The sequence below is a fragment of the Sitodiplosis mosellana genome, unplaced genomic scaffold (assembly GCF_009176505.1).
Source record: "Sitodiplosis mosellana isolate CC-2019 unplaced genomic scaffold, AAFC_SMos_1.0 Smas_scaffold_13, whole genome shotgun sequence".
Taxonomy (NCBI): domain Eukaryota; kingdom Metazoa; phylum Arthropoda; class Insecta; order Diptera; family Cecidomyiidae; genus Sitodiplosis; species Sitodiplosis mosellana.
In genome coordinates, this window is record NW_022595255.1 from 601641 (window position 1) to 615267 (window position 13627).

Below are 13627 nucleotides of genomic sequence, written 5' to 3' on the forward strand. Positions count from 1 at the left end.
TTTTCAACACTTTTCCGTTTACAAGTCTCTTTATCAAGTGCAATTTAAATATTGGAATTAAATTGAAAAAGTATCCTGACGATGAAAACACTCTTTTGATTGTCCCAGCCATTAATCAATTTAAAAAGGGGACAATGAATATGACAATATATTGAATTGCAATTGAAAGTTAGAATTTAAATTCCATTTCATTTTAATGTTCACATTGTTTCAATTTATGACTGTTCAGTGTTCAATGACCTTACTATGTGTCTGAGCAGTGACGAATTAAAAATGGCCGTTCGATGCACTACACAACGTGAAATGAAATGTAATTGGATTCTGAAATTAAATGCCATTGAATTTCAACAATGTTCCTGACGCGAATGAATTAAATGAATTCATCACGAAAACGTATCCAATTCATACATATCTCTTGGCAATTCCAGTTTGTGTAAATAATTTTCAAGGAATTTAAATTTTGAGAAAATGTCATCTACATTGCATGCATTTTCATGCCTTAATCCATACAGTATATAGTAGTATGGCAAAATTGAACATGCCAATCATGTGCATCAAAAGAGCATTTTGAACAACAAAATTTGAATGATTTTAATCTGAATCAGGACTTGTGTCAGAATATGACTTGTTCATTCCAAGAATTTTCTTCTTACTCAACACGAACTCACTTCATTGCCGAGGCGAAAATAGAATCGTTCAATATATTGTTGTTTTCTCGCATGTTCAAATCCGTGAATGTTCCAAGCGTCCGAATATTAATTTGTGCACTAAAAATGGGACGAACCATTTCGTTGTCCATTTATTATCATTTTCGATATAAATTACGATAATGTACATCATCATATGCCTGTATTTATACCCCATGCTGACTCAATTCAAGCAATATAGCTGATTTTTCTAATTCCCGATCCCGTTGTCGTTGGTCACGAAGTAAACATTGTGATTATTTGAGAACATCATTTGCTATTCAAGACAGTAAAAGTGACATTTGGAAGCGCATCAATTTTCCTTTCGGTCGTAAAAACAGGGACTATATAGAGCACGACGATTAAATAGGCCGAGTTTGTGCGACGATGAGCAAAAATTCTCGATTACATTGAATGTAAAGAAAAAAACAGCAACAACAATTAAGTTGGATCTCAAGTCAAGCGCTCGAAGGAATATGGAGACAACATTGTCTCAACTGACGGCACACGGAAATGCCAATCCAAATACACTGGCAATTGTTATCACCATCAAATCATCGATTAATGTTATGAACAGAGAGATGTGAGTGTTTGAGTTTGGGATCGTCTACGCCTTGCCAAGTAATTGAAACACTGACACAGCCTCTCCTCGTCAAACAAGCACATTGTGTGACACAAATTCTATCATAAACCCCGACTAGTGTAGCCAATCCAGTTCTTCATAAAATATAGATCTGTTTACACATTGCACCGAGCACACAAACCCAAAGTGAGATGTACTAATAAGTGATATACAGCACAAAATACAGCCATAAAATATAATTATATGATGAGAATAATAATTCGAGTAAATAAATTTTCGACTTTATGCAGTCATTTACGCATTCATGAATCGGTGAATAAACCGACATACACACACATACATCGTTACATCGTGTGCATGTACTTACAGCATGTGTGCACAACTGCACTTTGAACAACAATTACTGCCGACTCGAAATTGTTTCATAAGTGTATGCTAGTGATCGGAATCGAGTTAGTGTGTTTTTGACATCATTTTATATGGAATGAATCCTGATTTCACAGCCAACGACTGTAACAATAATGATTTTACGGCTTTTAATTTACTTGACTTGCGATGAACAAATTTTGGTGCTTTGTGAATAAGTGGAAAGCTTTTTTCATATCTGTTATCTTTATTTCGAGAGCGCATACCTTTAGTGCAAAAGCATTTATTGCTCTTCCTAACGCAAACGCCATCTATTCGGTGCGAACATGAAAACAAACAAAGTGACCTCAGCTGCCAACCGATATATGAATCGGTGGAAATGAAGGCAGTGTATAAAAAATATGCCGAACAAAACGAACCACAGCGTTTCCTCTATATAGAGATGTTGTTGTATTATAACTCTGTATGGATCAATTTGTTTGTTTTCATGTTCAAACTGAACAGATGGCGCTCGCATTAGGTAGGGTAATAAATGCTTTTGCACTAACCGTATGCGGGAGCGAAATTGTTTTCCAGGAATTATAAATGAAACCGCCTTTCAAAACTCATAAAGGAAACGAACAAGAAATGCATCATCTTATGCTTCAACAACCCAACTAAGCCGTGGGCAAAATCTAAAAGTTAATCTGACGGATTATTATATTAATGAGGAAAAATGTGTAGAAATACATTTTGCTTGTTGTATTTTCGAGATCTTCAATGAAGATTCGTCATGATAGATACCAAAGTAATATTGTCCAGTGATTTTTAACGAAATACATTATGATCTGTCGTCAAAGTTCCAGTTTAGCCACACACACACACACACACACACACACACACGTGCGCACCGAGTAAAACTTCTCCTTCTAATTCCAATGGGATTACGGGTGCACAACATTTGAGAATATTGTCAGACAAAATGAATGTAATTCAATGTCCATCCGTGGTAGGCCGGTGCAAACAATGTAAACAAAGAGATTTGAAAAGATCAAAACTTATTAATAAATCATAAAATGAAACTTTTACTTGGAATCTTGTTAATGACACACTGAGTAAATATGCACGTGGATGGGCCTGTTCATGGCTATGCGTTGTGTGTCAGTCCTTTTTGTGACAGTGAATGAGGGAAATTCGTGTTCTATCTAGGAGAAACTTTGCACCTGGCTGAACGTTTCCTAAGTTGAACGCGACTACGGAAATGAAAATGCTGACAACAACGATGGATAAAATCGTCTTGAAAACGGGTCCAAACGCCATTAACAATTGCAAAAGTCGTTAGTGTACTTAATTTAAGCTCTTCATTTCCGTTTGAAACTCGACAAAGTCCATTATATGATTTAAAATGTGCCCAGCCCACACACAAAATGCCATCTCTCAATTTTCTTTATTAAAATGCCTTCCAGAAATTTCTCCTTCATAAAACGTTTCCCATTGGTGCACATCATAGTCATTTCCATACTAAAACGGTCTTTTGGGGCTGAAATGATGTGTGGGCAAAATGAAAGCTATGGCAAAATAGACAGGGAGTATTTCAATTGGCAGTCGCATTCATTTGCTGAATGTGTTGTCATCGAAAATAGAAAAAAAAACTAGATCGTTGCGAAAAGAAGCTGAAATAACATTTGGCATTCAGGTTTGCTATGCACCATTTGTTCATCGCTTATTCGCTTCTGCGATTGTTTATCTCTTTTTGCTTACAATTAAATCACATTCAATGTGTTTTGGCTGTCGTTCCTTTTTATCCTTCGTCTCTCCCGCTCTTTTTCAAAAAGCAATAAAAGCCGCTTCATTGTTTGGATGCGTGTTGGGGTATGCGTCAAACCAAACACTGTTACATTTTTATGATTATTTTAATTTGTGTCGCTTGAAAGTTTTCGCATAAAGCGTCGATATGAAGTTGTCGTCTGGTGCATTTGGCTGCACAGTACAATGGAAAATGGCGATATATTTATAGTCGCATACGCAATTCAAAGAGCACAAACAATTCGCTATAAAAAGAAATAAAAAGCCGAAACGACAATGACAATGACAAAGGATAACGACAACGGTTTAGGCGTTTCAGGCCAAACAGAGCCGCGAGATCGAAAAAGCACATGGTAACAGACGCGACATTATCGTTGTTCCAACAGCCCTCCCATAACCATTCCAATTGAAATTAGTAAATTAAAACGGAAATTCATTCGCAGTTCCTTATTCAATTTTGTGAAATGAATGGTTATTTTAATTACATCTCAATCGTATGCAGCGCGCGCGTCCTTAAATTTAGAGGATTTTTCCGTTCGAAAGTTTTCCCTTCGAAAGCAACCGATAGTATTGACTTCGTGATTCGCAATTCACAGAAGTAACAACATGAAAAATGTGATGATTTAAGCATCAAGTTGTTTACGGTGAGAAAAACTCAAGGGGGAAAGCAGTAATCAAGTACTGCATTCAATGCCGATTCAATTCCAATTCAATGCAAATAAATTCAAATCATTGCTATTCACTGCTATACAATAAAAGTATCTCCATTGTGGGGTTGTGTTATGCGCAACGTACTAGAGTCGAATGAAATAGAATATTATGCAACATTGGATCGCATTCAATAGTATTGAATTGGCATTGAATCAGCATTGAATGCAGTACTAGATTACTGCTTTCCCCCTTGGAAAAACTTTATCGGAATTCATATAAATTACGAAGCAACTTAAACCATCTCAAAATATTTAGCGGTAGCGGCGCGAAAAGACACAATTTTACATTCGGCTCGGGATGATAGCGGCAAAAACGGGGTGCTGCCACACACAAACAAAACAAAGTGCGAACGTAACAAATGAATTTTGGAATTTTATGGTGTTTTGCATACGTATTTATCGCTGTTCAGCAGTTAGCGAAGAAAATTCGAAAATTGCTTTGGGTTACAGTACACACAATGAAATGCTGCCACCGCATAACGAAATAACGAAAGGGTGCTAAACGCATAAGAGCACAAAACATTTACATAAACAGATACACATAGATGTGTACACTGTACAGTTAGATGCACGTAAGATAGAGTGTGTAGGTCGGAGTAGAAGAAAAAATGTGAGTAAACAATAATTAACGGAAGCAGGAATTCGTTTATATAACAATGGTAATAGCGTGTATGCGAAATAACAACGCCAACACTCAGCGGAAAATTCAAAGTCAAGCATTAACTTTGGCAGACGCATCACCAGCGTTCTTTTGAATGGGGCAAAAAGGCGGTGTGTATGCTGATACAAATAAACAAACAAATATTTAAAGCCAAAATTTTCTAGGCTCTTTTTGCGCTCCATCTCTCGGTTTTTTTTTTCTCTTTCGGTTGCCGCATCAAATTTTTCCAAAATAGGCAAACCACATCCTGTGTTCACTTGAACTACTTGCCTGCACATTTATTTCGTTATGTTATACCAAAAATAATTTTATGTTTTACGCTCTCGAGCAATTTTCTCGCCTTCTCTTTTTATCTCATTCGCACTTGCTCCATCTATTTTAAAGCGGCGTGTCTCAAATATTTATGGTTGTGTTACGCGAAAACGCACCAGAAGACGAACTTTGCTCGCGGCAAATATTTTACAATGAACAACACAAATTTTAAACGACACCCGAAAACAACAACAACAGCAGCAGCACCAGCAACAACAACCACCGAACAAAAGGAAAAACCGATAAGCATTTCGAGACTGCATTTAGCATTCGATCGAAAAGAGTGTGTGCAAACTGTGCGACTATGTATGAGAGTATGCTGCTCTAATTCTACTTTATTATCGTATGCTATTGAAAGTAGTGCCGATTCCCATACTGGAGCCTATTGCGTGATGTATTTTTTCTCTTGTGTGCTCGCATTTTATCGAAATATAAATAAATGAACTAGTGATAAATCAAGCGAGACAGCCAGAAATGCTATATGTTTCGGAATAAATGAGCCCGATGTTGAACCCAGTATTGCCAATACACACACTCAGTCGATGCGTCGTAGTCAGTCTCCCGGCATGTATTTATATCGGAGCGAGGACATACTGCATAACATAACTAAGTGTGTGAGAGTCTGTGTATCACGTCGCGCGGCCAAAAAGAGACACACTTACGCAGCATAGTGTCATGGAAACAGTTTACGAAGGCAATAAAAACACCCAAAACGATATCAACAAATATGTATAAAATGATAGAGTCAAACAAAACATCAAGATTATGGCCTGCCTGTTTTACCATAAATCTACAGATATTTTGTCGTACAGATGTTACTCCCAATGGTTGCGTTCTATCTTCGAAAACTCTCGAGCCAACCGAGAAAATGTACACGTGAATCGGGAGACGTCGCGCGCGCCTCTCAAATAAACCTCTTTTCATTTTATCTAACAGATTTGGATGTGATATTGTTTCTAGGCACACAGAAGACGAAGATGAAGAGAGAAAAAAATTGTGCGAATCAAGGAGTTTTGTTACTCTTCCATCTTTTGGCAAAAATGTTTTATGTTTTATGCTGAGATGTTGGGTTTGTGGTTGAATGGTTTTATATACTCTTGATTCGGTTCTGTTTTTATGCATGTAAACAATAAATTGTATCGCTTCGGATATAGCAACTCGTGCTGGAGTACATGGCAATGAGATTAAGCGCTGCAAAGGATGATTGTTACACATTTTAATACATGACAAAACCTCGTGCAAAACTCGTAAAATTCACCGAGTCTATGAAGAACCCGCTTACCAAACTGATGTTGAATGTTGTGTGTTTTCTTCTGACCCCAGAAAATGATCTGCGTACATTCGAATTGCATTGAGATTTAGCGAGTGAAGGTATTTGTTTGCCTCTATTTGTGATGTGAGAGAATCCGAATGTGTTGCACGGGAAATTAATGATAAACTATTGGACGATAACGATTTGCTCAGGCAAACAATGGATAAGCTTTTAGTAAATAAAAAAGGAAAAACCCCCATATAAGCCGGCAGCAGTGTAACGCAATAAGTGAATGGAAACTTCTAATTCTTGGAAAAGCATACGCAAAGAGGTTCAAGTTGTGTTCCAATGAATTCACTGTTTACACCTTCTTTTTCCGCCACTTGCTACTCCGGCTTTATTTAATTTTCCTGGGGAGATTTATTGGACCATCAGTATGTGTGCACTGTGCACACAAACGTCAGTTTATATCCCGAACACGAGAGAATGGTGAAAGAGAGAGAGAGAGAGAGAGAAACATAGAAGAGATGAGAGAGCGCCACACATACCATCGAAGGTTGTTTAATGTTGAATAAAATTGAAACACGGCCACATGCCACTTTCACCAACATACTAATGTGTATAAATCAAATCTGGTTTCCGTTGTAATTGTGCTCGTTCCTGTTGCTGTCCACTGCTAGTCAAGTTGTTCCTTCATCGTATTTAATTGAACCACACGATTGCTTAACTTTCATCTTACATCTTGTTTTGTTACAATTCTCTTCTCTTTGTCTTTGTCTTTCTCTTTCTCTTTCTCTTTCTCTTTCTCTCTCTCTCTCTCTCTCTCCTTCGATCGCCCCATTCATTTTCGCTCACATTAAGTTTTAATTCCGCTTGTTTGCTTTGCATGTACGTTTGTGCATCTTGTTCGGTGTCGGAATTATAAAAGTACCAAAGCTTTGAAAGTGAAACGAAGCAGCGTCAGTAATCGTTTGAATGCCAAATAAGAAGAAATGCGTCTTTGTTCAGTGGCAAAATGTATGCTGCATTCGTCCTTTCTTCGGGGCATTTAAAAAGCAATTTACAACCGAAACCGATTAAATGACACTGAACATTTGTATTCAGTCATTTAGCATTTTAAAATCATTGGAGCATTTGGATTTGGAAAGGAGGTTTTTTTTGTCGACTTTCGCAACATACGAATTAGTGTTTCATTGTTCAATTGCAATGGAAATGCTTGACGGACTGGAAACTAAGCACGATTTAATTAGACATTTACATTTAAAATGGTCCGACATTTTTTTCGCCTTAAATTTTTTTTCTCTCCTTTTGTGTGTCGCCATCGTGTTTTCTTTGATGTTAGAGCAAAGTCTGTTGCAATTCACTTCGTGAGAAAAGAAAAAAAAAACCGTTGAATCTGTGCACTGCTCCAAAGGATCGGTCTCTTTGTAAAACTTTCACAGCTCTCTAGCCATTCGTGAACCACTTTTTTGAACGCGAAATCATTTAAGCTTCCATAATAAACGTTAAATGAATGATCCAATTTAGTTTTCGCTGTGTACTATCTTCTCTCAATCTGCGTACATGTTCAACTACGCTGAAAATTGCAACATAAATGAAATGGGTTTTATGAAAATGGCCAGACGTTGCACGTATTTTCACTTGATTCATTCATCTGTGGCAATGCACACACCACCCAGAAAAAAAAGAATCCGAGATATTTTTTTTTCTTCTCTTTTTCACTTTGTGTTGAATTGCATTTGCAGACAACAACGTGCGTTTACGATTTTGGCTTGTGTGTAACATGATCTATACACGATGTTGAACACAATATTTGTGTGATAAATGTTATTTCGGTAAAAGTGATTGGTGCGCACAAAATATAATTGGATTTGAATTAGAGTGTTTTGGGAAATGGCATCTAGAAATTCGTTGGTATACCACGAAATCGAAAAATGCCAACGATTTGATTGCAAACGCTTTTGGAATGAGACAGTGAACGAAATGTCGGTGACGCAATAAAACAAATAAACGGATTTTCGAGGCTTTGATTAACAATGTTTCAAGTTGTGTGCAGTGCACGGATTCCGCTTGCCGTTCAATTTACCATTATCGAATGGAAACGAAAAAATGCTCGTATCGTTGTTACGCTGCGTTGGTAAAATCGCATGTTTTCGCTGAAATCGTTACAAAGTTTTGGTTATCCTAGCTAGCTTCTCCGTTTTAGTATGACAGTTCAAATAGTGAGCGCAATGTTTCGTGACACGATGGAAAAAAAACGAGGAAAAAGAAAAGAGAGATTTTTGGGCCGCGGAAAATAGCAAGTATCAAACTCAAACTGAAATTGCTCGTTCCAAAGGGCAAAAAAACATCACACAATGCACAAAGATCGCTCGCGCACGCAGAAAAAAGAGAATCATAACAAACGAGTCGAGATGCACAATATATTCCATAGCTGCATTGCGCTATTTGCTGTTGCTTTGAAGTTCAGCATATTATTACTTCGTTCGTTTGCTCATGAAATTGTTGTCGTTGCCATCAAATTCATTGGTTTTATCATTTCGTTTCCTTTGCAACTACAATCAATTTCTTTCTCTCCGAGCTGATTTTTTGCTCCATATCACGCATCCGAACGCATCGTTTTACAAATGAAACGAACCACTGATTTTTATTGGCTATAGAGTTTGTGTTTGTTGCACACCAGACAAACATTGGAAAAACGTTTCGAAAGTTTGGTTTTCTTTACGATAAATTTGACCATATCCATAAACCACAGCATAATGCACACAGACTGAGCTAGAAAATGTACTTTCTGCACATGGACAAGTTTTTAATTTGTTTTCAGTCAGAGTAATTTATCAACACGAACAAAAAACAAGTTTTTTTTCCCAAAAATGTTACTTTTGTGTTCTTTTTCCGAATTTACTTCAGTGTTCCGGATGACTACGTTTTCCCCTATTAATTTTTCTTTCAGATTCTTACTTCCGTTAGCTTCTTGCTTGACAAATTCCTACTTGTTCTTGTTTAGTGTAACCGCGCATAAAAGTACGAAAAAACGAAGCAGATTGGAGTACACTACACCCCCGACGAGAAATTTGCGGTAAAATAGGTGTACGTCGACTATCCGTCGCATATCCGTTTTTGAGTGCGGATACTCGCAATGCGAATAGGTATCCACAATAAAAGTTGCCGCAAAATGTTATCGCTGAATACCCTGCGACTATTCGCGCTGCGATAAATGTGAAGTTGTAACTGGATCGAGTGTGACATTTCGACTTGAAACTTCGTACAACCAACGTGAAGTTGGCTCCGTTCGACGGACTTTTTCGTATTGCGACTATACGTAGAATAGTCGCAATGCGATATTCCGCAAATTTCTCGTCGGGACCGTATGAATAATTGACACCGTCAGACGCTTTATTTAATTGACGCATTTGAAGTTGCTGGAAATCTGTGGAAGACAGTAACAGCTCTTTTTATGCCAAGTTTCATTCACATAAGTGTCATTCCAGCGTATTATATTCCGTTGTTGTAACGATCAAGTGTCGGTAGTATTTTATATGTGTGTTTTATGATTGTTTGTCTAATTTTTCGTTAATTTTTCGTACTTGTTCCCCTAGGAGTTGCCCGAACAACCATCAAAATTTGTCAAAATGCCACATGCTGCCACACAAAAGCAGCCACCTTTGGCTGCTGTGAGTAACTTAAGTATATCTAAGATTTATTTCAAATTGAATGCACACGCTTCGGTCGCTCCATTGTCAGACAATTTATTTTCTTTTATTAAAGCCAAATGAATTCATGTCGATGATGCGCGGCGCCAAGCAGTAGGGTAATTTTCTTCGATGAGCCACGGCAAATGTTCCATTAAAAATTCATCAAAGTCATGACTGCCGATAACATGCTTATTTAATTGTTACAGTGACAACGACGACGACAACTACGACAACATTATATGATTTTTTGATAAATCGATGGGCAAAGAGCGTTGATCGTTGGATATTTTCACATTAATTTATCATATTTATTGAAGTGACTTAATTGTGTTCTTGTGTCGCCGAGACGCGATGACAAGACCCCATTACTTTTTGACGCGCTTTTATGGCCAACTTACCGGGTTCTATGCAAGAAAATTTCTTGGAATTAGGGATCTCAACAAAAAAAGATGCTATTAAGAAAACATCGTCTTGTCGATCTACTTGTGAGCGTGAGGTTGTCGCTCGCTTGCCGCCCGTCGTCTAATAACGCGCTGCTTGACATACTGTTCCCCGTTTCGATATCATTTTCTGAGCTTTGCGTTTCCGGATCGTGTGTTTGCAAACGTATCCACTGTCCATTCCGTAATTCATATTTTCCAGTGCAAAAGGATTAAGATTGACAACCAAAATCACAATTTCGGCTTCATTTGGAACAGAAAAAATGCCTTAACATTTTCAGCACGAAATTATTTCTTTTCACGCTCTTAAGTCATTCAAAATGACGAAATAATTATTGAGTTCATTTTTATCGCGAGAGTTTCTTATTTAACTTTTTATATCTCAATCGTTTATGGTATTTACTCTCTTTTGTATCGTTACAATTGTCCCGACTCAAAAATTCGGTATGTTTTGAAACGGAAAAAAAGGCGCGGAAAAGTAATTTGGTTAATAAACAAAGCGATGTGAAACTTGGAGCAATCACGTATTGCACGGGCATTTTCAACATAGATTCAACGTGAGTTATTACACTCACTTATCGATCCAGATTCCGACCTGCTCCCATTTATATTGTGTTGTGTGTTATGTTAATATTCTCAATAGAATAACAATTTGAACTTATTTTTTTAAAGCGGATTCTATGAAAATGACTCCATTTATTTTGTGTGTCAGTCTCCTAACTGCCTTTGAGCGTGCTTTTTCATTTTCAATTTGTTTTTTTTTTCTATTCTGTTCCCTGGTTGCTAAGCGGCGTTGCGTTGTGTTGGGCTTTCCGCTTAACTTTTTGGGGTGTTTGATTTAGACATTTTGGCAATGGTGAAATATAAAATATTTTTGCACAGCATCACAGAGTAACATTGTAATTGAATTTCCCGGTTCCCACTGTGTATTGAAAAAGAGAGTAACGAACGGAACTTGCTCGTTTTTCTATGTTGTCTCCGCCTCGGAATGAATAACGAAGAGAAAAAAAGTACTCAATTTGATTCACGTTTGCAGTAACGCATAAAGCCAAGTAATATAACCACCATAAAATGATGGTTATTTATGTGAGAAAGGACTGACGATTCTTTAAAATAAAAATACCTCATTTAGCATGAACACTAGACAGAATGTGGAGGGAAATAATATGGCGAAAAAACATCAGCGTGGAAGCTTCTCTCTCCCTTGCCTCTATTCCTTTCGTAGTTATTATGTGATTCGTACTTTACGTGCAATACCAACGAGGAATTTATTTTCGTTGAAATTGCAGCTTCGATATAGACTCTAGTTCTAGCAAAATGAGCGAAAAGGGTTGGGTAAAAAAAGCAGCATTTAAAGCGGACAATGAGAGGAAAAATGCAATAAAGTGCATCCCGAAAATGTGGCACGAAATCAAAAGCGACCGAAAAAAAATGTTGCATGCATGTTTCACTAACGTCTACTACTACTGGGTGCTCAATTTTTTTTTGCTATTTACAAAAGAGATAAAAAGAAGAAGGCCACCGAAAAAAGAAAACGGGAATGAACATAATGAAAAAGTCAACTTACGAGAAATCGCTGGTTGCATAGCAATGGCCTAGATATCGGCACAGAAGGGCAGTGCATGGTTTTGGCTTAACGACACCGTCCATCTCGTATGTGATATTGAAACCGTACACATCGAGCAAACGGTCTAATGCTCGCAAATGTGTTCCATATAGATTGTCCATGGTGAATTTGATTTCGAGATACTGACTGTAGAACTGAACGGTCACCGTTTGCGTGACCGTTTGCTCATTCAGCTCGAACGGTGCATGTTCACTTTTCACTTTTATGTCATCGCTGTAGTAATCGTATTCGGTGAACTTTAAACCGCTCAACAGATACTGTTGTGTGACGTAGACAATTATTGAAACATTATTCTTATTAATCGCCGATGCATCAATGACCCACGTACATTGGATCGGCACGGGAAATTTGTCTGGAAAGTTTGGTGTTTGGATGACACCTTGTGTTGCTGTAAGCATGCCGCCGCATGATTTGATCGCCTGAGCTTCCGCCGGCAATGATGACGATGTATCCTTAAACGCTGACAATTGCACATTTTGAGCTCCAATTTTGGCGATGGCAGCAGCCAATACGAGCACATAGCCAAACCACCACAATAACGATATCATCGACGATGGTGTGATGATGATGATGACGACACTGAGATAAATGTATCGAAGGCGAACAACTGATGCTGCTGCTGCTGCTTCTTTTTTGATGACCGATCTGGCTCGGTTCTCTCATCTACTACCTCGTATATACATTGCATTGCATTTGGATGTTTTTGATTTGAAATTTGTACGCTGATCGCTGTGCTTGTCGTTATCGTTGTCGTCGTCGTTCATACGTTAACATTTTCGCTGAAATGCATAATCCGATTTCCATTTGCGTCCTCCTATGTGTAATTGAAAAAAGTTAAAAAGAAAATTAAATTAGCAAATTTTGTTAGTGTATTTTGTGCGTGTGTCGGGGAAAAAAATTTGTGTAACGGCCAAAATACGGAATACATGAATTAAAGCAACAACAACAAAAAACTGTGAAAATTCGTTTTAATCAAGGTTTTGATGGGAAAATTTGCATTTGTAATTTAATGGGAAAAACGGGGGCATCGGATGAAATTAAATGAAAACAACAACAAGCGCACCGTATATCGCTGCGTTGCCACCCTGAAAAATGTGGATGTAGTATGTTTTCGACGAACAAACGCTTCAGCTGCTAGTTTTGATTGATTAAGTTGAAAAGGGTGAATAGCGCATTCGGGAAAATATGTGCGTGCACCTAATCTCTCACCTTAATTGAGAAATGAACGCCGACCTTTCAATGCTATTTTCGTTTGTCATAATTAAAAAGTTCTATTCAATAAAATTGTTAAACCTCCCACCACCCACACTTTCCCTTTTTGCACCTTTTTCATCCCGTTTTCTTATGATGTGTTGTTACATTTTACGCGTGCTTATGTGCTTCGTGAGCAAATTCGTTTTTTATTTTCACACCATCCGCCGCCCATCATAAATTGTGATGATGTTAATTTTCGTCGTTTCGTCTTTTTTTCTCATTTTCGGTGTTCGGTTGAAAATTTATTAACTTTTCG

General features: G+C 37.6%; 1 protein-coding gene across 3 annotated transcripts in view; it reads right to left on the reverse strand.

Moving 5' to 3' along the window:
• Positions 1-13627, reverse strand: part of LOC129567889 (uncharacterized) — a 181919-nt gene that overhangs the window by 103382 nt on the left and 64910 nt on the right. For all 3 annotated transcript variants that reach the window (XM_055445253.1, XM_055445252.1, XM_055445254.1), the window contains exon 3: positions 12058-12931. In XM_055445253.1, the coding sequence (XP_055301228.1) occupies positions 12058-12665 (608 nt within the window). In that variant the 5' untranslated portion in view covers positions 12666-12931. The remainder of the gene's footprint in view (positions 1-12057; positions 12932-13627) is intronic.